At 38.6% G+C, this 27,905-nt stretch overlaps 1 protein-coding gene across 2 annotated transcripts; it reads right to left on the bottom strand.

The window, feature by feature from the left end:
- Positions 1-10: 10 nt before the first annotated feature.
- On the bottom strand, positions 11-27,866 carry RNF212B (ring finger protein 212B). 2 transcript variants are annotated; one of them, XM_069463680.1, is made up of 15 exons: positions 27,709-27,866; positions 25,605-25,705; positions 23,781-23,833; positions 23,335-23,409; positions 10,866-10,981; positions 10,145-10,205; positions 9,042-9,070; positions 8,059-8,105; positions 7,801-7,843; positions 7,576-7,636; positions 7,135-7,183; positions 4,162-4,201; positions 3,781-3,878; positions 2,521-2,582; positions 11-629 (listed from the first exon to the last, which is right to left on the bottom strand). In XM_069463680.1, the coding sequence occupies exons 2-15, from the start codon at positions 25,702-25,704 to the stop codon at positions 561-563; spliced, it is 903 nt and encodes a 300-aa protein (XP_069319781.1). In that variant the 5' UTR covers position 25,705; positions 27,709-27,866; the 3' UTR covers positions 11-560. The 2 variants fall into 2 exon arrangements, with proteins under 2 accessions (XP_069319781.1, XP_069319789.1); XM_069463688.1 differs by having other exon boundaries at positions 27,771-27,866.
- Between the last annotated feature and the right edge of the window lie 39 nt (positions 27,867-27,905).

Genomic DNA, 27,905 nt, shown 5'->3' with positions numbered 1-27,905 from the left:
TATTATCTGTATACTTTAGTAAGCTGAAAATCAGTGTCTCCACTTGTTATTTTGACAGAAAGGAAAATCAACATATTTAATAGTAACTAGGCATAGAAGAAACTATAGGCAAGTAGAAAAAGTATAACAAATCAGAACAAGGAACAGAGTTGTTGGTTGGTAACATTGGCAATGGGACAATATATCCAAAGCTAAAAAATGAAATCCAGAAATGAAACATAGTTGATGAGTATATTATCCTTCCCCCAACCTCCCCCACTCCCAAGCATGATACCAAGAATTATTTTTACAATCTTTGTTTCAAATTGTAGGAGATGAGGGGAGCTACATAGGTCTTTTGGGAAAGATATAAACATCTTCCTGAAGCACTGGCCTTACATAAGACCTGACTACTTCCCTGGGAGGTAATACAGGGTAAATAAACATCCAGAGAGAATAAGGTACAGAGTAAAACCAGGGAATAAAAAGGGGTACATTTTTCAAGGCTATCACCCCTGAGGGGTACTGGATGCTACAGTCCATTCTTCAGCAATATGTATAGATCAGACCTTGAAGATGGTCTATCCGGAAGAGGTCCATGCTTCACTCCCCCTGGCTAAGCCCATCTGCCTCTGTTGTTGGTAGAGAGTCTGCAGCAGAGGACAGGAAAGTAGATATGGATGTTTATAAAAACAAAATGGGCAAGTCCCTCTCAAGCCATTACATGAAGTTAACCACCGCTGTTGCTTCCGTATAGTTTTCCCCATTGCATGATAACTAACTTTTCCAAACTGAAATTTGATATATTTAGTGTGACAAAGGCTTTATTGTTACTTATGAAACTGTCTAGAGCATTTCAGTTGTTTGTGGTGATAATAAGGTTGAATATTTGAAAATCAAACTATTTGGAAGGCCTGGAATATATGACTATCATACCCAGAGATGGTTATCAGGGAGGCAGAATTCTTATGCCTCTGGGGAAATGGCACTTTCTTCAATAACTGGTTTTTAAAACTTTCACATTTTAAAAAAATACATAGAATAGTATAATGAACTTACATACCCATCACCCAACTTCAACAAATAACTCATGGCCAATCTTTTATTTCTACTTTTTCACTACCCCTCTCTACTAAATTGTACTAAAGCAAAACTCGGATACCATTTATCTTCCTGTCCATAAATATTTCGGTATGTATTTACAAAAGATAAAAGCTATTTTTAGAAATATAATCAATCTCATACCTAAGATAATGCCAATATTAATAATTATTTAATATCAAATGTCCAATAGATATTTGATTTTCCTCAACTGTCTCATAAATGGTTTTTTTAATAGCTTATTTAAAGCAAGATCCAATTAGGGGCCACATATTTGTAGATGGTTTATAGATCATTTTTCATCTGTCAGTTAATCCCTCCATTTGTGAGAATCTTAGGGAGGGATGTTATTTCCCCAGTGCTGCCCCTTAAGGCTCAGACCTTAATTTCTTGCTGATAAAATAAAGGGCATTTTAGAATATTTGCTGATGAAATAAAGGGCATTTTGGGGAGCAAAACATATATCCACTTTAGTATGAAGGAATTGTCCCTGGGTCATAAGGATATTGGAGTGGAAAAGGGGTCCTGAATATCCTCAATACCCAAGCCATAAAAGTTAACTTAAAAAGCAAGACTAGACTTTTCATTTAATAGAGCTCCTTATCAAACCTCTCCTTCTTACTATGCCCTTTTCCTTTTTCTTGCTTGGATCAGAATGATAGTTCCATTAATTTACAAAACATTATTCTAGGCCTAGAGGGGTGGCTCACGCCTGTAATCCTAACACTCTGGGAGGCCAGGTGGGAGGATCACTCGAGGTCAGGAGTTCGAGACCAGCCTCAGCAAGAGCAAGACCCCGTCTCTACTAAAAATAGAAAGAAATTAGCCAGGCAACTAAAAATAGAAAAAATTAGCTGGGTGTAGTGGCACATGCCTGTAGTCCCAGCTACTCTGGAGGCTGAGGCAGGAGGATTGCTTGAGCCCAGGAGTTTGAGGTTGCTATGAGCCAGGCTAATGCCACGGCACTCTAGCCCAGGCAATAGAGCAAGACTCTTGTTTCAAAAAAAAAAAAATATATATATATATATATATTATTCTAGCTATCGCTGAAGAAGTAAACATGGTTTTTTCCTAGTTCAAGCAGTACTTCCACTAAAAAGATATGTTCCATTGAAAATACTTTGATGTAGAACTACTGGGATTGCCAGTGTGTCCACGCTTATTTTATCCTGGCCAAGACATCTCAGCTTAAAGCCTTTCACTGCCATATGACTTAATTTTAAAACCCCAAAGCAGGAAGCTAATCTGAAAGGATAGAAACTTTAAAATTGAGACTATTCTGGAAAATTGTGACCATATAATTACCACGGTTGAAACTCATGTCATTTTGCACTGGTTAGATTCCACCATCCCAACACGAGACCGGAATGAAGCATTTGGTATGCAGGCCTAACCGTGTGAGTTTTTATGCACAGTCAAGTTAGACAAACCAGACCTCACCTGCAGGACTGGTAGCTGAAAACCAGGAAGACTCTCTGGTGTGGTTCTGCTCTCCCTCTGACCTGATGGATAGAATGGAATGATGAAAGATAACTTAGTTGGGCAGTTTCTTAGCAGTGATACTTTTGGGTCAGGGAAACTAGGTAGTTCTTAATCAAAGGAACACTACTCAAAAGGGAAAAAACTATTAGCTAAGCAATTTAAGAGGTGGGTTATAAAGTCCATTATTTTCCTATGAGGATAGGGTGCTGGCAGAGAATTCTGAGATTTGAGTTTAATTATAAGTGGAAAGATAGGCAATATAAAGATTTAGGTGAGGTATGGAAGATGGCAGCCCCTTATCAAGAGGACTGGTAGCCAAGGTACCTTTACTGAAAAAGATGGGGAGGAGAAAGGATATTGGTTTTATAATCCTCAGAACTGAGCTCCCAACATATGCAACAAAGGGATCAAAAAAAGCCAGTTCACCAGCCTGAACATCACAGTGAGACTCCATCTCTGAAAAAATTAGCTGGGCATGGTGGCACATGCCTATAGTCCCCAGATATTTAGGAGGCTGAGGCAGGAGGATCTCTTGAGCCCAGGAATTTGAAGTTGCAATGAGCTATGATGATGCAACTGCACTCTAGCCTGGGCAACAGAGTGAGACCCTGTCTAAAAAAACAAAAAAAGCCAGTTTAATGCTACAGGCCAAGCTTGTAGCTAAATAACAGGACTCAACTCGTGACAAGATGAGTGCTATCCAGGCAAAATTCAGAGCTTCCCTTCACTGTAAAGGAAATCAAATGACCTTAAAGAACATTAAGGAGCCAAACTGGAGACAGTGCTCTTTGAGGAGCATATCCCAACTTCTTGTCACCTTGAAAATCTTCATTTTAGGCTAGGCACAGTGGCTCATGCCTGTACAATCCCAGCACTTTGGAAGGCCAAGGCTAGAGGATCGCTCGAGGCCAGGAGTTCAAGATCAGCCAGGACAACAAAACAAGACCCCGTCTCCACAAAAAATAAAACATTAGCCAGGCGTGGTGGCGTGTGTCTGCAGTCCCAGCTACTTAAGAGGTTACAGTGGGAGGATCACTTGAGCCTAGCAGTTTGAGGCTGCAATGAGCTATGAACTGCACCACTGCACTCCAGCCTGGGTGACAGAACAAGACCTTGTCTCTTAAGAAAATAGAAAGAAAAGAAAAGAAAAAGACCTTCATTTTAATATACTTGTCAATGAGTGAAGCTCTACTCCTTTGGGAATGTTATTTAACTTACCAGAATTGTTGGGGGTGAGGACTCTTGTGTGGCCTGAATCCCCATTTAGGGTTGGTCTAAAAGAAAAAATCCCCTGTCCAGAGGAGGCAGATGAAGATCTAAGGAAGGGAAATAAAAGCATCAGCACAGAAAAGGAAAGGTAAAGGTAAAAAGCATATGAAGGGCCTATACATTTAGACCAGAGAGGGAAAAAAAATCCCCTGCTTGCAACTGAGAATAAAATAATTCATATATATATTAACCACAGTGGTATTCAACCTTCTCTTTTGTTTACAAGGCAGATTATAAACTTCAGTGATACAGGCCAGTTTAGAAGTAATCCCAGGGCTGCTGGCAGAGTGTGAACAGATCCCAGGAGAAAGAAAGTAGAGTATTACTCACCTATAAGATAGGCTGTGAGTTGAAGCTGGTGAAGGGGTTTCTGAAAAGCATAAAAATGATCCCATGAAATAATCCATGAATTGGAAAAGAGATTTAGGAATACTGGGGCCCAGGGCAAAGTAAATGGGGATCAAAGATTTTTAGTATATACATTAGGCTTGGGAACTAATAGCTCACAAATCACCTAGCAGTATTTCAAACGGTGCTTTCCTCTCCTTTTCATGAGTGTGTGGACCAGGATCCATCACTGCCTTGATGTGCTCTAATGTATCTGTGCCTTGGCTTCCCATCCAAGATGGAGATTACCAGAAAGAATAGGTATAGACAAATGGTCATTAAATTGGCTAAAAGTGACATGAGTAAAAATGATAGAGCAAAGACCTCCAAAAATTCTCTCCTCCATAAAAGCAATGAGAAAATTGGCAAAATGGTCAGAATCAACTTTTTTAGAACCCTAGAAACTAAGAAAGGGCTTGTAGCAATCTAGAGAATATATTCAATACAGAGAAAAATGATAGAAAAAAAGGGGAAAAAAAGAATGTTTATTCAAGAAAAACAGCAAAGTTTGTGGCATTTTAACTTGCCCTATTTCCATTTCTCCTTCCTAAGCTCCATGGTAGTCTTGAAAACCAATAGGCCACACTCAGGGTGAAAACACTCTGTCAGTTACTGGAGGGAATGGAATGGGGTTCGAGTTCCTTCAAAGTCTCATTCCCAGAAAATTGTCATTATTTGCCCTGTCTGGTGGTTCCTTGGAAGACCCCACTTGCAAGGCTATCATAATTTGACTTGACTTGGAATTTACCAGGTTCCAAGGACTTGGAGCTCAGAGTTCACTAAGTGCAGAAAAACCTTTTCCCCAAGAGTGTATGTTGAAAACAATTAGAAGTATTTTTTTGGCTACCTAAGGAGATAAATATCAGTTGGGGCAAACAATAGGCTAACCAAAAAGCATAAGATCTATATAGAAAACAAATAGCAAAATAGTAGAAGTAAGTCCTTCCTTATCTGTAATTACATTAAATGTAAACAGATTAAAATCTGGCAGAATGGATTAAAAAAACAGGTCCAAATATACAATAATCTATAAGAGACTCACTTTAGATTCAAAGATGCATACAGATTGAAAGTAGAATGGCAAAAGATATTCCAAGCAAACGGTGAACAGAAGAGTGGCTATACTAGTACCAGTCAAAATAAACTTTAAGACAAAATTGTTACTAGAGACAAAGAAGGGCAATATATAATGATAAAAGGGTCACTCCATCAAGAAGATATAACACTTATATATGCACCTAACAGAGTCCTAAAACACATGAAGCAAAAACTTACAGAATTGAAGAGAAAAATGAGACAATTTAACAATGACAGTCGGAGACTTCAGTACCCCACTTTTAATAATGGACAGAACAACTAGACAACAGATCAGCAAGGAAACAGAAACAGACACATACCAATTGCATATTATATTTACTATACCAACTAAACTTAGACTCTATAGAATACTACACCCAACAATAGCGCAAAATATATTCTTCCCAAGTACACAGGGAGCATTCTGCAGGAGAGACCATATGTTAAGCCATAAATTTAAAAATTGTATGTCCAACCACAGTGAAATGGAATTCAAAATCAATAACAGGTCCTGGGGTTAGTAATTTGTATGGAAAAGAAGAAAAAATAATAAGTAACAACAAAAAAAAAAAAAAAAAAAGAAAGAAAGAAAGGAAAAACAGTAACAGGGCTAGGCACAGTGGTTCATGCCTATAATTCCAGCACTTTGGGAGGCTGACGTGGAAGGATCACTTGAGGCCAGGAATTTGAGACCTAGGCAACATAGGAAGACCCCATCTCTACAAAAAATATAAAACAAAACAAAGGAGAAAATTTGGAAAATTCACAAATATGTGGATATTAAACAACATAGTGCTAAATAACTAATGGGTAAAAAAATCACAAGAGACTTTAGAAAATAATTTGAGATGATAAAAACAAAATACAACATACCAAAATCTTACACGATGCAGTGAAAGCAATGATAGAGTAAAATTTATCACTGGGAATGTGTATATTAAAAAAGATCTCAAATCAATAATCTAACCTGGAATCTTCATTTTCTGAGGGTTCTCGAGTAGTATACATGTCAAAAGAAATTTGATAATTTTTCTCTTAAAAAAACATAATCTAAACTTTTATCTTAAGAAACCAGGAAAAGAAGAACTAAACCCAAAACAACCATATGGAAGGAAATAAGATTGAACCAGAAATAAATGAAATAGAGACTAGAAAAACAATAAAGAAAATCAACAAAACTAAAAGTTGCTTCTTCGAAATGACTGACCAAGAAAAAAGGAGGAAAACACTCAAATTATTAAAATTAGGAATAAAAGAGGGAACATTGCTACCAATTTGATAGAAATAAACTGGGTAGAACATCTACATTTTTCAAAGAGATGAATGTGGAAGAATTGGAGGGAGACTATTTGGTGAGTTTAAAAAATGACAGAGATTTGGAAATTTCAAATTTGCCTTCTTGTGAAAGAAAGAGAAATCTCTGATAGGTATTCTATAGGGACTGGCTAATGCCCTTGAAAATAGTAACAGTAGTAGTTCTAAGAGGATATAGATAAGAAATTAAGTGCATAGAACCAAAAAATTTCTTCACTGGAATATTTTCATGTTTAATACACAGTGAACTTCCTTTACCAATTGTCAGGAGAAAAAAAAAAAAAAAAGAATACACAGTAAAGAAGTCAGATACGCCTCAGACTAACAACTGGCATCGTCGTAACCTTCCTTTTATACCTAACTTCTACTGCCATCTTGTGGCTGTTTAAAAATCCAAGTCAATTATTTCACTCAAGAGTTACCCTCCATCTTTTGACCAGAGATTTTTCAATACATAGAAAGCCAGAAATCTGCTGGTCTCTGCACAGAATTTGTTTATTTCTGACACCTTTTTCCCCCTCTCACCAGTGTAAGAGTTTCTTGGAGTATTCCTTCCCTGCAGGCCTCTGCCTCCCTGATGGACAAATAATAAACATCAATTAATAAGTATATCCTTTTTTTTTCTGGCTTCCCTATCTCCTGCTATTTCTCTGTTCTGCATATTCAAACATATATTGTTCTCTCAGAGTGGACATACTTGTCTAAGAAGGATCCATACTTTAAGACTTTCAAAATGAATACAATGGACATTGTTAATTCGGTCCTTGAACACTTCCACTATTTCCACCCGTATTTATTCCCTGTCAGCTTCTAACATCAAGTTTCCATTGCCAAAAGAAAATAGGTTCCTGCATAGCATTAGATAATTTATGCCAAAACCGATATAAACTTAAGATTCTTGACTTAAATCTTTGTTTTCATTTAACAGTTGAAACCTCAATCTGGAAAGAGAAGAATACTACTTACTTGTCCCAAGCTACCAAAGCCAGTCATTCTATAAGGGGTAGACTCCACTGAGGAGGATCGACTGTATAAGGTGAGACAAAGAGACAAAAAGGCAAAAAACCTGGTGTTAAACTTTTACATAGACTTAAAGTCTCTTTAGTCCCAATCTGAGCCACATCTAGATATTTCTTTCATCTTGCAACTTTTGCCAACAGCTTTAATGTTGCTGCGTAGGCTTTTACTCACCTGACCACTTGGCTGCTATGCTGGGAACTGGGTCGTGGGGTAACTGAAAGAAAATAAAGTGCCCAAGAAAAAGCTGCCATCAATGGTGCCTTGCCTAGCCAATTGGTTGCAAGTGGTTATCTGGTTGTCTGATGTTTTCATATCATACATAAAATTAGGAAAATCACATTATGGTTTCCGAAAGGAAACCATCTTCCATATGGGGAGAGGATATTTATTCATTTCACACAGGTATTTGGGCAAAAAGATGCTCCCTACCTGACTGAGATGGGGAAGTAATGCCCACTGGTCGAGGTGTGGTCGATCTGCAAGAAAAGAAAAAAGAGGGAGCTCTAATCTTGCTAAGCAGAAGTGCCACTTTAAAGGATCAATCAGATCATTGTTTATGGAAATAACAGCTTCCTCTCTGAGCACAAATTGCTTACTCTCATGTACTACACGCATCACCCCAAAATATGGAAGCACATCTTACATATGAGACTTTGCTCTCCAGCTCCCTAAGGGAAACCTCCACTTCTCTATTGTCCATACTAGAAGTTTTGAAATACTCCTTTCCTCCTTCCTTCGGTGTCTTACCAAGTACTTTCAACCTTACATCTGTCCACTTATTCATACATTCCTCCACCCTCTCATCTACCCATCTAACATGCATTTATTTAGCGTCCACATGTCCTAGATTCTGAGACTATAAAGATAACTGGCTCACAGGCTGCTGGGAGAGACAAAAAAATCAGAGCAATGTTTAAGTATGTTATAATGGGTGTATCAGAAGTACAAAAATACAAAAGAACACTAGACTGTAACCTCTTTGAGTGCAGGGGGCATGTCTTTTTAATCCACCAATGCAGGGCTGGTATAAAGAATATGCAACAGTTGGTAGGGCACAGGTATCAGTAATCAGAAAGGACTAGTGCTGTACGTCCAGCACCTAACATAGTACCTGATAAGCAGTAGGCACTTAATATTTATTGAAAGAATGAATAGAAGATCTAACTATGCCTATTGCAAATGACATGAGTTGAAATTTGAAGGATGAGTGGGATTTCATAAGACGACAATCCAGGGTGAGCATTACAATCAAGATTTTACTTCAGCACTTTTCAGTGAGTAACACTTTCTCAGAGACGTGAAAGATAAATTCATCAACCATTTTGTCCATCTCAGAGTCCATACAGCCAGGAGTCAAGAAAGAGCAGAAATTTTCAGGGGGTGAGACTAGTATGGGAGCTGATAAAACTGACCTGCTTCCTTGGTACCAACTTGGAGATTCCTGGAGGTGAAAAAAATAAAAAAAGGTGGAGGAAGTGAGGGAAATTGCAAATCAAGGTCCCTAATCAATGGCTCAGTCTTATTAGATACCTAAACTACAGTGCCCCCTAGTTATGGTTGTAAAGATTCCCAGTGGGAGAAAAAATAGCAGCAGTGTTTCCTTAGGAAATTGTTAGCTTTGAGGGAATAAAATTTCAGTTCCTCTTCATAAGAGCACAAGTAGGAATCCTGTAGACTAATATATGTGGGGAAATATGGAGTCTCTGGAGGGAAAATAACATGATTATAATGTGCTAGAATAGTTACATGACTGGGATCAATAAGAAAATTATATAGGCTGGGCGCGGTGGCTCACGCCTGTAATCCTAGCACTCTGGGAGGCCGAGGTGGGCGGATCGTTTGAGCTCAGGAGTTCGAGACCAGCCTGAGCAAGAGCGAGACCCCATCTCTACTAAAAATAGAAAGAAATTATATGGACAGCTAAAAAAAAAATATAGAGAAAAAATTAGCCGGGCATGGTGGTGCATGCCTGTAGTCCCAGCTACTCAGGAGGCTGAGACAGGAGGATCGCTTGAGCTCAGGAGTTTGAGGTTGCTGTGAGCTAGGCTGATGCCACGGCACTCACTCTAGCCTGGGCAACAGAGTGAGACTCTGTCTCAAAAAAAAAAAAAAAAAGAAAATTATATAAATACATAGACCATTGTTAGGAACAAAAAAAATGTTTAGGAAATGGAATGTGAAGGAGGGGAAGGGTCATGAGGTGTCTTGGGTTTTTTGAGGAGAAATTTTAAGTCGTAACAGATATCTCTTTTATAAGAGAGCTTCCCAACTGGTATGTCATGCCTCACTGATGTTTGAAAATGAGTTACAAATGTGCTAAATATTGATCCTTCAGGCCTCCAAGGTCTTCTGTGGTCTCATCTCTTTACTAGAGCATGCTTGTTGTACAAATATTATCAGTTTCTATGTGTGCCACGATGTGGAAAAGGTTAAGAAACACTATTCTATACAGTCAGCTAGATAGATGGGAAAAGTAGGAGAGAAAATAATAGTAAGGAAAATATATTTCATTCACCTTTAGGATGGCTAGAAATTTCTTCAGTTCTCCATTCTCCTTCCTTAAGACTGACAACTCTCTATGCAAAAGATGGAAACAATCAGCTCCAGCAGGTCAGTGGGATAAAAACCCTGATTTTTATTATTACTGCTATCAACATCTAGTTAATGCTTACTGAGAGATGCTTGCAGCTATACAAGGTATTTCTATCAGGGATCTAATGATTCAAGGAGACAATGGCAGGTTTTTGATGGTGAGAACAATCAGGTGGACAAAATAAACAGTTACTTGGTATGATTTCAGGCGAGTTTGCAAAGAATTTCATTCCCCCACCACAACCATACACACCATTGCTCTGCTGATGTCTAAAATTTTTCATCAAGGATTCCATCTTTTAGCTTAAGATTTCCAAAATATACCCTCCCAGAGGTAATATTTTTTAATGTTATCTCTCATTTTTATCAGTGTGAATCAGCTGTATCTGATTTCTCACAAGAAGTAGTTTTTGATGCAGGGGAAGTAGAAGAGGAAAGCTATACACTGAGGAGGGCCCCTAGAGGGAAGAAAGAGAAAAATAAAATGGAGATTGAGGGGACTAAAATTCAAAAATTGGGGACCTGATTTTCTCAAGACAAACAAATACATATGGAACAATTTTCAGGCTTTGCAACCACAGGAAGTAAGGACCACAGCTGCTCTGAAAGAAAAAAGCTATCTGAGGATTTGATTTGTCACTTACTTGTTCTGGCTGACCAGTGTTTGCTGTGCCTCCTGCATGGCTGCTTCTAACTTTGCAATTCTATGTTTATAAAAGGCGATGAGGAGATTTGTTTGCTTCTTCTGAAAACTCCACACCTACTAGGGAAAAACAGGTCTTTGACATACACTCCCATAACTCCTTTCCCCTCAAAGGGAAATCCATCAATCCATACTTTATTACTGCTCATTTTCTTCTGGAACATCTGACCTAATTAATAACGCCCCAAAACTAAACAGCTCAGCACTAGGGAAAGCTGAAGCTTTTCATATCTAGGACACAGGCTTTCTAACATCTCAATGAGAATATTCACAGAAAAGGGCCATAGAAGAATGGCCCTTTAAAAATATAATCTTTCATCCTGAGCAAGAAGACTGATTCCTAAAAAAACTGTTCTTCAGGCTTAGAATTGGTTCTAACTTGTCCACTATTAGTTTGGACCTTGCTTCCACATTCCTAGCTATTACAGAGCACTGGTGACCAATTTACTTTCCCTAAAAACACACACAGAGTCACTTGCAGGCTGCTTATGCTGCTACAGCAGTAAAAGGCCTTTGAAAGGCACAGAAAGAGATTATCTATTCTCGAATTTTATTTCTGTGTATGGGCAATAATTTTATCTTTTGCCTCACTTTATCATTTGCTATACTAATGTGCCCATCGTGGGATTGCTGAATCAGACCGAAAGTTAATATTTAGAAAGGATTTTAGCTTTGTCAGGCTCTACTTTTGAGTACACAGCAGTATTTATGTCTCATCTGCTTCCTCCCTGCTCAGACTATAAACCTTTTGTCTAGGGTCCTTCTCTTGATCTTGGTACTCTTCTTATAAATGTTTTGTTCTCACTTAATTTGCAAATTGCCTTTGCCACCTTACCACAGAATTGTACTTAAGAGTTCATATAGTCTATAGCCTCTTTCCTTTCTACTTGAAGGCAAACTAAACTAGTTCTAGATAAGAATTTATCGTAGTCTACTTTATTTCTCAAAAAAAGCTGATTTTTTGTTTTTCTTTGTTTTTTTAAGAGATGAGGTCTCCCTATATCACTAGGCTGATCTCGAACTCCTGGCCTCAAGTGATCCTCCTGCCTCAGCCTCCTGAGCAGCTAGGACTACAGGTATGAGCCACCTGGCAACTGTTGTTTTTAATAAAAGTAAAACATGTCTAGTTTTGAAAATTTGAATAGTACTGAAGTAGAAAAAAATTCACTCAGAATCCTGGAAGTTACCTAAAATGGCAGGGCTAGAGGTGAGAAGAAATAGATACTATAAGTAGATGTAATAGATGGCCAAAACACAGTATCCCAAACATCCTAATCCTACCCTTGGGATTAGTCTGCAGTGAAATTAAATTTTTAACAAACTAACATCAAGAAAACACGAATTCTGCCTTAGACCAGTTACTCTTCCCTTTGATATCACCAAGGGTCATATGTGCACAGAGAATGGATCCCACTGTGGAACACCAGGGAGCCAGACTAGACCACTGGAGGGCCTTTGCCTAGGCCTAAGCAGGCCTACTTTGTCTACTTATCCCCCAAAACTGAAACAAATAGCAAATCTGACTATTCCAAGAAGAAAGACCAATCTAGACAACAACTACCAGCCAGTAGTGTTAGAGGAGAGGTGATTTTGCCTGATAGTAGTGTTCAAATGTTTAGCCTATTTCAGACACATCTACCAAAGAAGATTCTAAAACCTAACTCAGTAATGCATCTCAGTACAGCACTTTAAAAAGATACCAATAGTTAGCAATCATTCAAATCCATCGGCTTTATGAAAAGGTTGCCCTCTTTTTTTTTCCCCAAAGAATAAATTTTGCTCTGTTGCCTGTTTGTTGTTGTTGTTTGTGTTTTCTTTTTGTTGTTGCTGTTGTTATTATTTGTTTGTTTGTTTGTTTTTGAGACAGAGTCTCACTCTGTTGCCCAGGCTAGAGTGCCGTGGTGTCAGCCTAGCTCACAGCAACCTCAAATTCCTGGGCTCAAGCGATCCTTCTGCATCAGCCTCCCGAGTAGCTGGGACTACAGGCATGTGCCACCATGCCTGGCTAATTTTTTCTGTGCATATTTTTAGTTGTCCATATAATTTATTTCTATTTTTAGTAGAGACGGGGTCTTGCTCTTGCTCAGGCTGGTCTTGAACTCCTGAGCTCAAACGATTAACCCACCTCGGCCTCGCAAAGTGCTAGGATTACAGGCATGAGCCACCACGCCCGGCCTGTTGTTATTATTGTTTTGTATTTTTTAGACAGGGTCTTGCTGTGTTGCCTGGGTTAGTGTGCAGTGGTATCATCATAGCTCACTGCAACCTCAAACTCCTGGGCTCAAGTGATCCTCCTGCCTCAGCCTCCCGAGCCCAGGCCAACACACCTGGCTAATTTTTTTATTTTTTTGTAGAAATGGGTCTGGCTGTTGCCCAGGCTAATCTAATTCCTAGCCTCAAGCAATCCTCCTGCCTTGGCCACGGATTAGGATTACAGGTGTGAGCCACCCTACCCAACCTCACTTGCTTATTTTTTAAAGGTGTTATTATTTGGTTAATACAATAACAAAGAGCAGATAAAAAGTAGTTCTGTTGATAACACCAAATACTGTCTGGATAATGTAAGTGTTAAATATTGTTTATTTTATCAGAACATTATATGAAACTACCTACTTCTGGCCCCAGATCCCTTTCCTTTATTTCCATACTAGGACCAGGTAGGAGTATCATGCTCTTCATGCTCTGGATTCCTATGCATTTTAGAATTGATAACACATGTCAAAAGACAAAATTAGCTTTTTTTGATGAATATTCGGTTTTGGACTGTGTTTCAGCACTTCATCTTTTTTTTTTTTTTTTTTGAGACAGTCTCTCTCTGTTGCCCAGGCTAGAGTGCCATGGCGTCAGCCTAGCTCACAGCAACCTCAAACTCCTGGGCTCAAGTGATCCTTCTGCCTCAGCCTCCCAAGTAGCTGGGACTGTAGGCATGCACCACCATGCCCGGCTAATTTTATATACATATATATATTTTTTTAGTTCTCCAGCTAATTTCTTTCTATTTTTTAAGTAGAGACAAGTGGGGGGGGGAGCGGGTCTCGCTCTTGCTCAGGCTGGCCTTGAACTCCTGACTTCAAGCTATCCTCCCAGAGTGCTAGTATAACAGGCATGAGCCACCGCGCCTGACCTCAGCACTTCACCTTTATCCAACCTTTGTGCCGAATGCTTGTGAATGTCAAAAAGAATCCATTTTTCATCACATATAACAATTTGGTATAGAAATGGTTCACCTTTATGTCATGACAGCAAAGAAAGGTAAACTTCAAGATGATTTCCCTTCTGATGCTTAATTCATGCGGCACCCATCTATCCAGCTTCTTTACCTTGCTAATCTGTTTCAAATGGTCCAATATTGTTGGAATAGTAATGTCAAACCTTGCTGCTACAGCTTTCAGCTCATCATTATCCACCTTGGTCTCAGGTCACCCACATGGTTCATTTTCAAGATTAAAATCACCAGAACAGATATTCTCAAACCATTGATGTACTGTGTTCATTAGCCACATCCTTCCCAAACACTTCATTGATATTTTGAGCTGTCTGCACTGCATTGGTTCCACAACAAAACTCATACTAAAAACTAATAAGAATTTTTGACTTATCCATGGTTTCACAAAAATTGCTCTAAAAATTTTTTTGAAAGATAATTACAAGCCAAAATGTGCATTTGAAACAATGAGGATGTACCTTCACCATTAAAAAAAAAAAAAAAAAAGAAGTGTCAAAGTGGGCCGGGCATGTTGGCTCATGCCTGTAATCCTAGCACTCTGGGAGGCTGAGGCAGGAGGATCACTTGAGCCCAAGAGTTTGAGGTTGCTGTGAGCTAGGCTGACGCCACAGCACTCTACTCAGGGCAACGGAGGGAGACTCTGTCTCAAAAAAATAAAATAAAAAAATAAAGAAGTGTCAAAGTGAAATGTCAGAGATATCAATTGTTAAACTTAGTACTTAAGGAAATCAGATATTCCATACTTAATAACCTAATAGTTTGCTTTATCTATCTTTTGTGAAACTGACTTCCATATTTCACAATATCTATAGGTCTTAGTGTTTTGGAACTATATCTTGGGGTAATCATTTGGCTGACAAAAGGAAATTTTTCTTTAGAAATATTCCAACTAAAAAAATGAGAAAAGGAATAACAGAATTAGAATAGCATTTTACAACTTCTGATAAAGTAATATCTCTGCAAAGTTCATCAATGGCTACTGGCATACAAAATCAGGGACAGAAGACTATTATGTACCTCTTGGTGGACTACAACACTGCTGTAAAGTAGTCTTGCCCCACCTTCCCCCCTAATCAAATGATGGTGATTAAGCCTAAATCTACCTATTGACTTATAGGAAATAGAGGACAGAGGAGCATATTAAATGCCTCCATGTATATAATGAGCAAAATCCACATTGTGAAGAACTCTATAGGACAAAAGACCATTTTCTTCAACAATAATTAAAAAAGAAATGAGGTTGGGCGTGGTGGCTCACGCCTGTAATCCTAGCACTCTGGGAGGTCAACTTGGCAGGAGAATAACTTGAAGTCAGGAGTTCAAGACGAGCCTGAGCAAGAGCAGGACCCCAGTCTTGACAAAAAATAGAAAAATTAGCCGGTGTGGTGACACATGCCTGTAGTCCCAGCTACTCGGGAGGCTGAGGCAAGAGGATCACTTAAGGCCAGGAGTTTGAGGTTCCAGTGAACTATGATGACACCACTGTACTCTACCAGGGCAAGAGTGACACTCTGTCTCAAAAAAAAAAAAAAAGAAGAAGAAACTTATGGTTTAAAGAAACTTAAGAGACATAACAACCAACTGAAATATACAGACTTTATTGAAACCCAACTTAAACAAACTTTTAAAATAATTATGAGACAACTGGGTAAATGTGAATGCTGATTATTTGATAATATTAGTAAATTATTATTTTAGCATGATGTGATTATATTTAAGAAAAAAGTCACTATCTTTTAGAGATACACACTAAAATATTTACAGATTGAAATGATGTAATATCTGGTTTTGGCTTCAAAATAATGTGGGTGGGTGGCAGGAAATATGGATGAATGAAAATTGGCCATCAGCTGATAATTGTTGAAGCGGGATGATGGATACACAGAAATTCATTATATTATACATATCATTATTCTTTTCTACTTTTAAATATTTTAAATTATCTATAAGTTTTAAAAACTTTTTTTTAAATTGATTGATTTTGGGGGAGGTTTTTTTTAACAGGGTGTGGTATTAGAAATACATATGTGACCAGGCACAGTAGCATGTGCCTGTAGTCTCAGCTACTCAGGAGGCTATGGTGGGAGGATGGCTTGAGCCCAGGAGTTGGAAGCTACAGTGAGCTATGATTGCACTCAGCCTAGGCAACAGTGTGAGACCCTATGTCCAAAAAGAAAGAAAAGAGGCCAGGCGTGGTGGCTCACACCTGTAATCCTAGTGCTCTGGGAGGCTGAGTGCGGAGGATAGTTTGAGCTCAGGAGTTCAAGACCAGCCTGAGCAAGAGCGAGACCCTGTCTCTACTAAAAAAAAAATATAAAGAAATTAGCTGGACAACTAAAAATATATAGAAAAAATTAGCCGGGCATGGTGGCACATGCCTGTAGTCTCAGCTACTCCGGAGACTGAGGCAGGAGGATCGCTTGAGACCAGGAGTTTGAGGTTGCTGTGAGCTAGACTGACGCCACGGCACTCACTCTAGCCTGGGCAACAGAGTGAGACTCCGTCTCAAAAAAAAAAAAAAAAAGAAAGAAAGAAAGAAAAGAAAGAATATGTGATCCTCATCCCTGATTCCTAGCACAGAGTTCCTAAAACCCCTGGAATTTCTTGAGTGATAGGAGTATTTTTTGTTATGCATAACAAGCCCCTTTCAATCATACCTGAGTTTCTGTTAATTAGGTGACTCTTGGTGGGCTCCTAGATAGCTTCAAAAGGAGGGCTGGTTGTCAAAGGAACTTTCAGCCCTAACCCTTCTCTTTCTCCACTACATCTAGGGAAGGGAGAAGGGCTGGAGATTCAGTTCAATAACCAATGACCAATTATTTAATCAACCATGCCTACATAATAGAACCTTCATAAAGACCCCTAAACAAGGGAGTTTGGAGAGGTTCCAGGTTGGTGAACACACGGAGGTGGTGGGAGGGTAGCGTGCCTGGAGAGGGCACGGAAGCTCTGCACCTCTCCCCTCATACCTTGCCTTATGCATCTCTTCTATTTGGCTGTTCCTGAGTGTATGCTTAATAATAAACTGGTAATAGTAAGTAAAGTACTTTCTTGAGTCCTGTGAGTCATTTTAGCAAATTATTGAAGCTTGGAGGAGTTTATAGGAACCTTCAAGTTTGTAGTTAGCCAGGCTGAAATCTGGGTGGTGTCCAAAGTGGGTGCAGTCTTGGACTGAGCCCTAGACCTGTAGAGTTAGTGTCAGAATTGAATTGAATTGTTGGATACCTAGTTGGTATCAGAGAACTGATTGGTATTAGAAAACACCTCACACACGGACAGAAAAGATAATCTATAGTGCGAATATTATTCATCCTTTCATTTAACAAACTTTTATTGAATACTTCATGCCAGGTACAAGAACTAGAAATGCTAAAATTAATACTATGAGTTCTTGTCCTCTAGTATCTTATCACAGGACAATAGAAAAGACATTGTAACATGTGAACCAATAAAGAAAACAAACTGTGGTATGCAGAACAGGAAAGTATGTACAAGGTATAGAAATAATGATTAAGTCAAGTTGGACATGGTGGCTCATGCCTGTAATTCCAGCACTTTGGGAGACTGAGGCAAATGGATCACTTGAGGCCAGGGGTTTGAGATCAGCCTGGGCAACATAGCAAGACCCTGTCTCTACAAAAAATAAAAAAATTAGCCAGGCATGCTAGTGTGCACCTGTAGTCCTAGGTACTTGGGAATCTGAGGTGGGAAGATCCCTTGGGCCCAGGAGTTCGGGGTTACATTGAGCTGTGATCACCCCACTGCACTCTAGCCTGGATGACAGAGCAACACCCTGTCTCTATTTTTAAAAAAAGAGAAAAAGAAAGAAATAATGATTAAGAGGTAACTATTACAGAACTAGTACAGAAATCAGGTATTTCAGGCAGAGAGGTATGAAACTATATGGTCTGTAAAAGAACTGGGAAGAACTAAATCTGCCAAACAGATTAGGTAATATATAATGTACATAATACTTGTGTTGGTACATCAGATGTGAGGTGGTAGTTGTGACTGAGATTGAAGAAGTTATGAGGAACCAGAGCATTAAGGAACCGTGTCACTCTAAGAAGTCTGAAACTTAGGTGATAGGAAGCCACCAAAGGGTTTTGAAAAGAGTTATATGTTCATATTTGTAATTTAAATAGATTATCATGGTGGCTCAGAGAGAATAGATTTAAACAAACCAAAAAAACTTCTAAAAATGCTTCCTTATTAAAAACAATTGGAGGACTGTTAATAAGATGTCAGAAGTCCCCACTCTGAATGAGAGGCACAGGGGTCCACCAGGTAGGGAGTTATAGTTTGGGTTGCACAGTTTATGGGATCAAAGCAATATCACCTCTCACACTGGCCTAAGTTTCCTCAACCCCTTGCTCAATAGTGATAAAGAACTCAACTATAGTGTTTCAAAAGTCCTAAATACTGACAGATTAGCCTTTTGTTTTCAGGTAAAATAATCTCATTTTTTTTTCTTTTCTTTTCTTTTTTTTTTTTTTTTTTTTTGAGACAGAGTGTCGCTTTGTTGCCCTGGCTAGAGTGAGTGCCATGGCGTCAGCCTAGCTCACAGCAACCTCAAACTCCTGGGCTCAAGCAATCCTGCTGCCTTAGCCTCCCGAGTAGCTGGGCCTACAGGCATGCGCCACCATACCCGGCTAATTTTTTCTATATATATTTTAGTTGTCCATATAATTTCTTTCTATTTTTAGTAGAGACGGGGTCTCGCTCTTGCTCAGGCTGGTCTAGAACTCCTGACCTTGAGTGATCCACCCGCCTCGGCCTCCCAGAGTGCTAGGATTACAGGCGTGAGCCACCGTGCCTGCCAATAATCTCAAACTAACAAAAACTTTTCTTCAAAAGCACCATTGATTATCTCAGTTGTTTAAATTTTTAATTCAAATGAGGAATGGAAAAGCTCTGGTCTATTGATGAGATCAGGTCTTGACCTGATTTTATTCTAACAGTATATATAGTAATTATTTATGCATATGTTAGCAAAAGCATATGATTTCAAAGGTTTTTAAAATCCATAAAGTAGACCAGGGGTAGCAAACTACTTACCATGGCCAGCTGTCTGTTTTTGTAAATGAAGTTTTATTGGAACATAACTATATCCATTTGCTTACATACTATCTATAGCTGCCTCCATGCTACAACAGCAGAGTTGAGTAGCTGAAACAGAGATTATATGGCCTGCAAAGCCTAAAATATTTACTGGCCTCATATGGTCTGACTGCTTCTATCCCCCCAAAATTCATATGTTAAAACCCAATCCCCAATGCAATAGTATTAAGAGGTGGGGCCTTCAGGAGGTGATTAGGTCATAAGGGCTCTGCCCTTGTGAATGGAATTTGTGCCATTATAAAAGCAGCTTGAAGGAGCCTGTTTTCCCCTTCTACCATGTGAGTATGCAGCAAGAAGGCACCTTGGAAGCAGAGAATGAGCCCTCACCAAACACTGAATCTGCTGGTGCCTTGATCTTGGACTTCCCAGCCTCCAGAACTGTGAGAAATAAATTTCTGTTAGTTATAAATTACCCTGTCTAAGGTACTTTGTTATAGCAGTCTGAATGGACTATTACAGCTGTTAAGAATGTAAAGTGGTGCAGCCACTTGGGAGAACAATCTGGCAAGTCCTCAAAAAGTTAAAGTTACTATTTGACCCAGCAATTCTGCTCCTAGGTATATACCCAAAGGAATGAAATATATGTCCATATAAAAACTTGTACATGAATGTTCCATAGCAGCCCTATTCATAATAGTCAAAAAGTAGAAACAACCCAAATGTCTATCAATTGATGAATGGATACATAAAATGTATATCCATCTACATAATGGAATAATATTTGGTCATAAAATGGAATGAAGTACTAATGAAGTCCTAATATGCTACAAGACAGATGAAACTTAAAAACATTATGCTTAGTGAAAGAACCCAGTCACAAAAAGACCACACATTGTATGATTCCATATTTATGAAATGTCCTGAATAGGCAAAACCATAGAGACAGAAAGTAAATTAGTGATTGCCTGGGGATGGGGAGGGTGGGGAGGATTTGGGAAGTACCTGCTAATAAGTATAAGTACAGGGCTTCTTTTGGGGGATGATGAAAATGCTCTAAAATTAGGGAGTAGTGATTGCACAATTCTGTGAATATATTAAAAACCACTGAACTGCACACTTTAAAAAGGTGGATTTATGGTATGTAAAGTATATCTCACTAAAGCTGTTATTTAGAAAGTAGATGGGGTATTTTTACTTTCTTTGAAAACAATATAAAAATACAAACTTCTTTTTACTTTTATGATCTTTATTTATTTTCCTGTAGGTTTGTAATCATTCATAACCTTTTATGAGTTTTCCACATTATTCTTTAAACTAAGTACTTTACAGCTTTCATACACATTATCTCATTAGATCTTTACAAGAAGTAGGATAAGTATTATTATTTCACATTACATGTGAGGGAGTATGACTGGTTTAAAGAAACGACGTTACAGTCTAGCAGGCATTTCCTCTTTAGATTTCTATACCAATAGTTTTCCCTGTATTATCACTTTATCATTCTCCACTTAGCAACCAGATTCTCTTTTAAAATTATATATCAGATAATGCCATTTCTTTGTGTAAAACCCTTCAACAGTATCCCATTGTACTTAGAAGAAAATCTAAACTCTTTACCATGGCTTATAAGTATCTATATGATCAAGCCTCCCTCTCTGATCTTACTTTGAATACCCTCTCTCTTAACCAGGCTTAACATACATTCATTCATTTAGCAAACATGTCTTATGCAACTAATTTGTGCCAGATACCTAGTTAGATACTAGGTGATACAAAGATGATAATCTGTCTTTGAAGAGCTCACAGTTTAGTGAGAGATACAAACATATGAACAAATAAAACACTTTTTCAGAGTAAAATATTTTGCAGAGTTAAGAGCAATGTGGGGCTGGGTATGGTGGCTCATGCCTGTAATCCTAGCACTCTCGGAGGATAAGGCAGGAGGATTGCTTGAGGTCAGGAGTTTGAGATCAGCCTAAGCAAGAGCGAGACCCTGTCTCTCCAAAAAATAGAAAAATTAGCCAGGCATAGTGGCGTATGCCTGTAATCCCAGCTGCTCGAGAGGCTGAGGCAGGAAGCTCACTTGAGCCCAGGAGTTTGAGGCTGCAATGAGCTATAATGAGGCCACCGCACTCCAGCTGGAGCAACAGAGCTAGACTCTGTCTCAAAAAAAAAAAAAAAAAAAAAAAGAGAGAGAGAGAGAATGTGGGACAGGAGTATGAAGGACAGAGCAAGACTCTGCCTACAGGAATCACGGAAGGCTTTAATCAAAGAAGGAACAATTATTGGCATGCAATTGAAAGATGGCTAGTTGTGGGTAAGGGTGCAGTCTATGACCTAGGAATAGAAGAAAGTTAACAGGTCTATATGGGGCTTTCCAATCTCTCAGAAAAATTATCTAGAGGTGAGTAAAGAATTCAAAATGGGCAGGTTGATCAACTATTGGCACAGAGTGCAGCAGAAAAATTCCCTTGTCAGGTCATTACAAAGATTGAGAATGGTTAAAATACAAATGAATATTTAGAGCAACATTCCATTCATTCATTCAACAACGTTTTGAGTGCCCACTACTTATTAAGAACTATTCAAAGAGAACAATAAACAAAACTGGCCAAATTTCTGTCTTCATGGAGCTTACATTCCAGTGTTGGATTCAGACAATAAACAAATATAATATGATGTTAGAGACAAGACCTATGAAGAAAAATAAAGCAAAGTAAGGAGTAGAGAATATTAGGGCTATCACTTGAGATATGAGAGTCAGTAAAGGACTGACTGAGGAAAGAAGTTTTGAGCAGAAGCCTGAATGAAACAATCTAGGTATTACTTGGATCAGCTTCACAGATTAGGAAAATACATTTTCAGACTTTGCTGACTTCACCAAATTGGCCCCTCACTAAAGTGATGATTAACTGACCCTTTCTGTTTATTTTATCTTGGTTATTTGACCATGTGTAATTGGTCCCATGATTAAGCAGGTTAGGATTCAGACTACATGATTTCTCTACTGATTATTAACTAACCCTGGGTTTATTTATTAACCAAAGTTCTGCTCGTTCTATTGCTCATGTGACCTTGTTTACATTTCTCCTAGAGTCTCAGTTAGATTTTATCTCCTTATAATGTTAAACATAATATCTCAAATGTGATGGCTCACCCAAGCAGCTAAAGACAGGATGAAGCCAAAGCCTTAATTCCCCTTACTCTAACTCCAGAGTTAGGATTGAGGGGTATGACACCGAAGAAAAATTAAATCTACTATCTTCAACCAGAAAATGACTAAGGATCATCTTCTTGTTTACAAAAGGAGTATTCTCAGAAAAATAAGAAATACGTATGAGTACAGAAAGGGAACAGTGATAAAATCTCAAGAAATGCCAAGACAGGAATCCCAGGAGGCTATAAAATAATCTCAGTGGAGAACTGGAGGCCAGGCGAGGTGGCTCATGCCTGTAATTCTAGCACTCTGGGAGGCCGAGGCAGGTGAATTGTTTAAGCTCAGGAGTTCGAGACCAGCCTGAGCAAGAGTGAGACCCTGTCTCTACTAAAAAATATAGAAATAAATTAGCTGGACAACTAAAAATATATAGAAAAAAATTAGCCGGGCATGGTGGCACATGCCTGTAGTCCCAGCTACTTGGGAGGCTGAGGCAGAAGGATCGCTTGACCCCAGGAGTTTGAGGTTGCTGTGAGCTAGGCTGATGCCACGGCACTCTAGCCGGGGCAACGGAGTGAGATTCTGTCTCAAAAAAAAAAAAAAAGAGAGAGAGAGAACGGGAGAGTGCAAAGAAAAAAACCAAAGTTTTTACAACTTTCTGCATCAATCTGCAGAAAAAGCTGATAAAGCTCCCTAGAATATCAGTTGGTCTTAGAAATTACTTAGTAGAACTAGGAAGTACAAGGCAAGATGTTGACTACATGGCGATTTTTATAGCCTATCACAGATTCTGGGTCATAAAAAGTTAACTGCTTGAGATTTGTATCATCAAGGAAGAAAGCAAAGAGAGCAGTCAATTTCTCTCTATTGTATACAAATGCAGTCTAAGAGAACCTTTGTTAAAGGAATTATATGCAATTAGATTTGCCTGGAGAATCAGATTTTCTTCACTATTGTTTCTCATACCTGAGAGATATGATTAAAATACTGCAAAGCTGTCTCCACAGGGCTTTTGAAGAACATCTTCTCCTGAGGTTTTAGCTATGAAGAGAGTAAGACACGCAGTAAGAATATCCACAGTGGAATGAAATAAAATACTGACAAATATGACAAAGGATGTATCGCCCTTTCTAATGCACCTAGTATTATTTCCACTGTGCATAAGTAAGAGGGAGATCACCACTCCTCTAGGAGATGTAGATAACATGTCCAAATTCTCCTTACCTCATGTTTCTATAACAGTGGTCACAAATAATTCTTCTGTTGTTTATCCTCTTTTTTACAACTGCTATCTGTAAATTTGTTTCTTTTCTTTCTTTCTTTTAAAAAAATTCATCATCTCTATTTTTTATATACTTCCTAAAGTCCAGGAATGGGATGAGATGGTTTGTGGCAGGAGGAGAAAAACTTACATTATCAGAAAGAGCCAGATGCTTGCAGGCAGTTCCACAAATAGTACATTTTTCTGGGAAGTAAAGGGGAAAAAATGTTTGGTTCTAAAGGGCATGAGGTAAGATTTTCCTTAGAGTATATGGTAATAGTCAAAAGAAGAAGAAAAGGGTTCTTACTGAATTTAGAATATCATTGTGCTATAAAAGGACAACTTAAGCTTTCTTCTCTAAACCAGTATTTCCAAACTAGTATGTTAAAGTACATTTTTTAAAATTCCCAGTTTTCTTCTGTGGGTCAGAAGGAACAATTCTAAACTCCCAGGAGGAGTACTGGAGTACATTTATAAGAGTATTCGGAAAAGAACAAGAGTACCAATGATCTTAACTTTAAGTTACTCTCTTTCATTCTACTTACCTGACAGCAGGCACACATTGGGTACTCTAAGAAAATCTCCAGTTATTCTTGCCCTATTATCACTTTGCCAATATTCCTGGATCTTGCTTTGAAGCTCTCCTACTCTTATTCTCCAATTAAGCCAATATGAAGGAAGCAAAAATTAAAATTCCTAATCTTTCTTTGTATAGTGAAATTTTAGTAGTGGTGCTGATTATTAAGATAAATGCCATGTCAGGAGAAAACATCACATAGCATATGCTTCAAGAGACAAACCACTCCAAAGTGAGCTGCTATTAACATAGTACACAGCTTTGTTACATTAGCAGATAATTTATAAGGGTCATGGATTCCTACAGAGAAAAAAGCTTCTCCAGAGGCTACTTAACCTGACTGTTCTTTTCTTGGGGCCAGGGAAAAGGTTTTTCCTTGTCCATACTGTTGCCAGAGTGAGCTAGCAAGTGCAAATCATTCTTCTGTTTAAGAAAAAGACAAAACAAACTTCCACAGCTCTCCATCACCTGAAGATAAAGTTCAAGTTCTTTAGCCTGATATATACAGCCTTCCATCATCTAGCCACTGCCTACTTCACTATCCTCATCTCTCACCATTTCTTACCTTGCTCTTTATACTATACTAATCCCAACTATGTGTAGTCCCCTGCACTATGGCTTTATGATGTAATATATCTTTATATGTGCTGTTCTCTTAAACTAGAATGATCTTCCCTGCCGTATCCACTTGGCAAACTCCAGTTTATTATTCGAAACCCTATTGAAGCAGCACCTCTTTTGTGAAGTCTTCCCTGATCAAAGCACCCTATCCTAAGTCTCTCTTCTGGGCATTTACACACCATGTATTTATTTTAGCTCTTAAAAAACCCCTTAAATTCAAGTCTCCTTTTAAGACTTAATAGCTGTAAGAACTTGGTCAAATCACTAATCCTCTCTGAGCCAGTTTCCTCATTTGTAAAATGGTTCTACTAATAATTACCACCCGGGATTGTGGTGAGGATTACATAAAATTTGTACACCTGAAAATGCTTTTTTAACTGCAAAGGTATCATCATTATCATTTCTAATCAAACTGATTTCACAGGATAGACCACTTCCCTTTAGAAATAGCTCTTGACAGCAGCCAGCTTTGCTGTCCATTATTCTTATTCTATCACTTTTCCCTGATTAATCTGATCCCTTGTTACTTCCCCTGCCACAGACTTCAAAACACTAACAAGTACCTTTGGTGCTCAAGTAATAGATTTGCTAAATCATTTAGCACTATTCTTTATTAATGGATCCCTCCAATTTCCAAAATCAACAGTTTCCTACAGTATCCACACCACCATTGGCCTACTAAGTGATTTTTATCCTAAGTCATACAGAGAAATGGATAATCATTATATCTAGGTAGCAGCATTTTTACCTGAATCTGAAAACAGTTAAGTCACTCACCCAGGGTCACACACGTTTTACAGAAAATATGGCCACAGCTGGTGACAAAGAAATGGGCCCCATCTTTTCGGAAACACTGATTGCAGTGAAACCAATCCATTCTGGAGCAGATAAAGAGAAAAGAATAAGAATAACCTGAGTCATAATATAATTATAGTTCCAAAATCTATGTAACAATGTTTATTTAGTTTCTGATAGCTTATTGGGATGTGAACACATCATTGTGGGTAATCCAATTGGTTGTAAGAAAGTACAAGTACCTATAAAGTGAAAAAAGCAGACTTTAGGCTGTTATACTATTATTTATATATACACACACACATTTGTAAAAGTAATAGGAGGACAGTGGTGAGATTTTTTAAGTGGTGAGGTTATGAGTATTTGTGTGTGTGTGTGTGTGTGTGTTTTGCCTTTACACTTTATTTTCCAATTTTTCTGGATGAATTCATGTACCAATTTGTAATTAGAAAATACAGTCTTCAAAAAAATCAAAAACGAAAAATAAACCATCCATTTCTTTCTTAACAGTTTCCTGTGATATGGCAGAAGTGGAGCCAAGAACCAGTGGACCAGGTAGAGAAGATCACATATTAGCTGCTTGGGACACATTTTATTTAAGAGAAACCAGGTTGAATATTTGTATGATCTTTGTTAGTAGTACACCTTTTACAGGTGTTTCTACAGAAACTCAGGATCATAGAAATGAAAGGGGCCTTGAAAATCATCTAATGTTTTGTCCAATTCCACCATTTTTCAAAAGATATACCCGATGTTCAGTGAAATTAAATGACTTGTCCAAAGTTCCATCTTTAGTTAGTGGTAGCTCTGAGATTCGAACCCAAGTCTCCTGATTTCCTGTGTAAAGTTCTTGCTCCCACATTAAATAGCCTTTGTGTTAGACATAGTAACCATACACTCTGTATTTTCTGCCAATACCAGTTTCATAAAATTTGTTAAATATAGAACTAAGTAAATGTAACTTTGTAGGATTTTTAAATGAGGGAATTGACATATCAAAAATACAGAATTGGGCCAGGTATGGTGGCTCGTGCCTGTAATCCCAGCACTTTGGGAGGCTGAGGTGGGAGGATTGCTTGAGACTAGGAGTTCGAGATTAGTCTGGGCAACATGGCAAGACCCTGTCTCTACCCAAAAAAAATAATTAAAACTACAGAACTGAGCTATAATTAGCTCATATGTTTAATGAACTCATGTTTAATTTAATGACTATTTTATTTAAGAATAGAATATTCATTGGTTTGATTTACCTTAAAATTAAATTGGGAAAATAATCAAAACAGAAGGTAATTTTTTTTCTTTTTTTTTTTTTTGGTGACAATCCCACCTGCCAACAGAAGGTAATTTTTTCCCCACTGAAGTCTTCTCCTTTAAAAAAAAAAAAAGGTGGTTTTTTTTTTTTTTTTTTTTTTTTTGAGACAGAGTCTCACTCTGTTGCCCGGGCTAGAGTGCCGTGGCGTCAGCCTAGCTCACAGCAACCTCAAACTCCTGAGCTCAAGCGATCCTACCGCCTCAGCCTCCCGAGTAGCTGGGACTACAGGCATGCGCCACCATGCCCGGCTAATTTTTTCTATATATTTTTAGTTGTCCAGCTAATCTCTTTATATTTTTTTTAGTAGAGACGGGGTCTCGCTCTTGCTCAGGCTGGTCTCGAACTCCTGACCTCGAGCCATCCTCCCGCCTCGGCCTCCCAGAGTGCTAGGATTACAGGAGTGAACCACCGCGCCCGGCCTAAAAAAATTTTTTAAGTGTTTTATGGAAAGGTTAAATGAATGAAGGGTAGTTTGCATCACACTGGAACATTTTTGTCACACGAAGCAAGATTTACTATAAAAATGTAGCGAATAAACAGCGCAACGCAAATGTATCCCACAGGCCATGAGCTTCAGAATTCTATTTGTTGCTCACGATACACTACCTTCAATCAGGAAGTGAATCTAAGAACTACTTACTGGAAAGACCCCACCATATTTGCCCTGGTTTAAGGGCAGCAACAATTTAATCACCTGAGTTGGCCAGATGAACCCCACATAAGAAAGGCAGTTAACAGGGTTAGCTAAGACGACCCCCTGAGGGCAAAACTCACCTGCTTTCCTGGGGCGATGTGAATTCAGCAGGCTCAGATCTCCCAGTTCTTTTTCTACCTACCTTCTGTTTGGCTGCTGTGATCCCAGAAGGCCTCAGATCTCACCGAAATCATCCAGTTCGCTTCACGAAGAGCTGGAAATGGCGGGAAAATAAATAGCGAGCCTGGCACAAGGGAGAGAGGCAAGAGGCTGGGCG

The sequence above is a fragment of the Eulemur rufifrons genome, chromosome 2, assembly GCF_041146395.1.
Source record: "Eulemur rufifrons isolate Redbay chromosome 2, OSU_ERuf_1, whole genome shotgun sequence".
In the NCBI taxonomy this organism is placed as follows: domain Eukaryota; kingdom Metazoa; phylum Chordata; class Mammalia; order Primates; family Lemuridae; genus Eulemur; species Eulemur rufifrons.
This window is presented reverse-complemented; position numbering and strand designations above follow the sequence as displayed.

Bases quoted from the DNA above. Each gene is read 5' to 3' on its own strand.
- RNF212B (XM_069463680.1), bottom strand. From the start codon at position 25,704: ATGGATTGGTTTCACTGCAATCAGTGTTTCCGAAAAGATGGGGCCCAT. The intron at 23,410-23,780 runs GTAAGTTTTTCT...CTCTCTTCATAG, and splicing joins ATCTGGCTCTTTCTGATAAT to CTAAAACCTCAGGAGAAGAT. The intron at 8,106-9,041 runs GTCAGTTTTATC...CTTTTCTTGCAG, and splicing joins AGTTGGTACCAAGGAAGCAG to ATCGACCACACCTCGACCAG.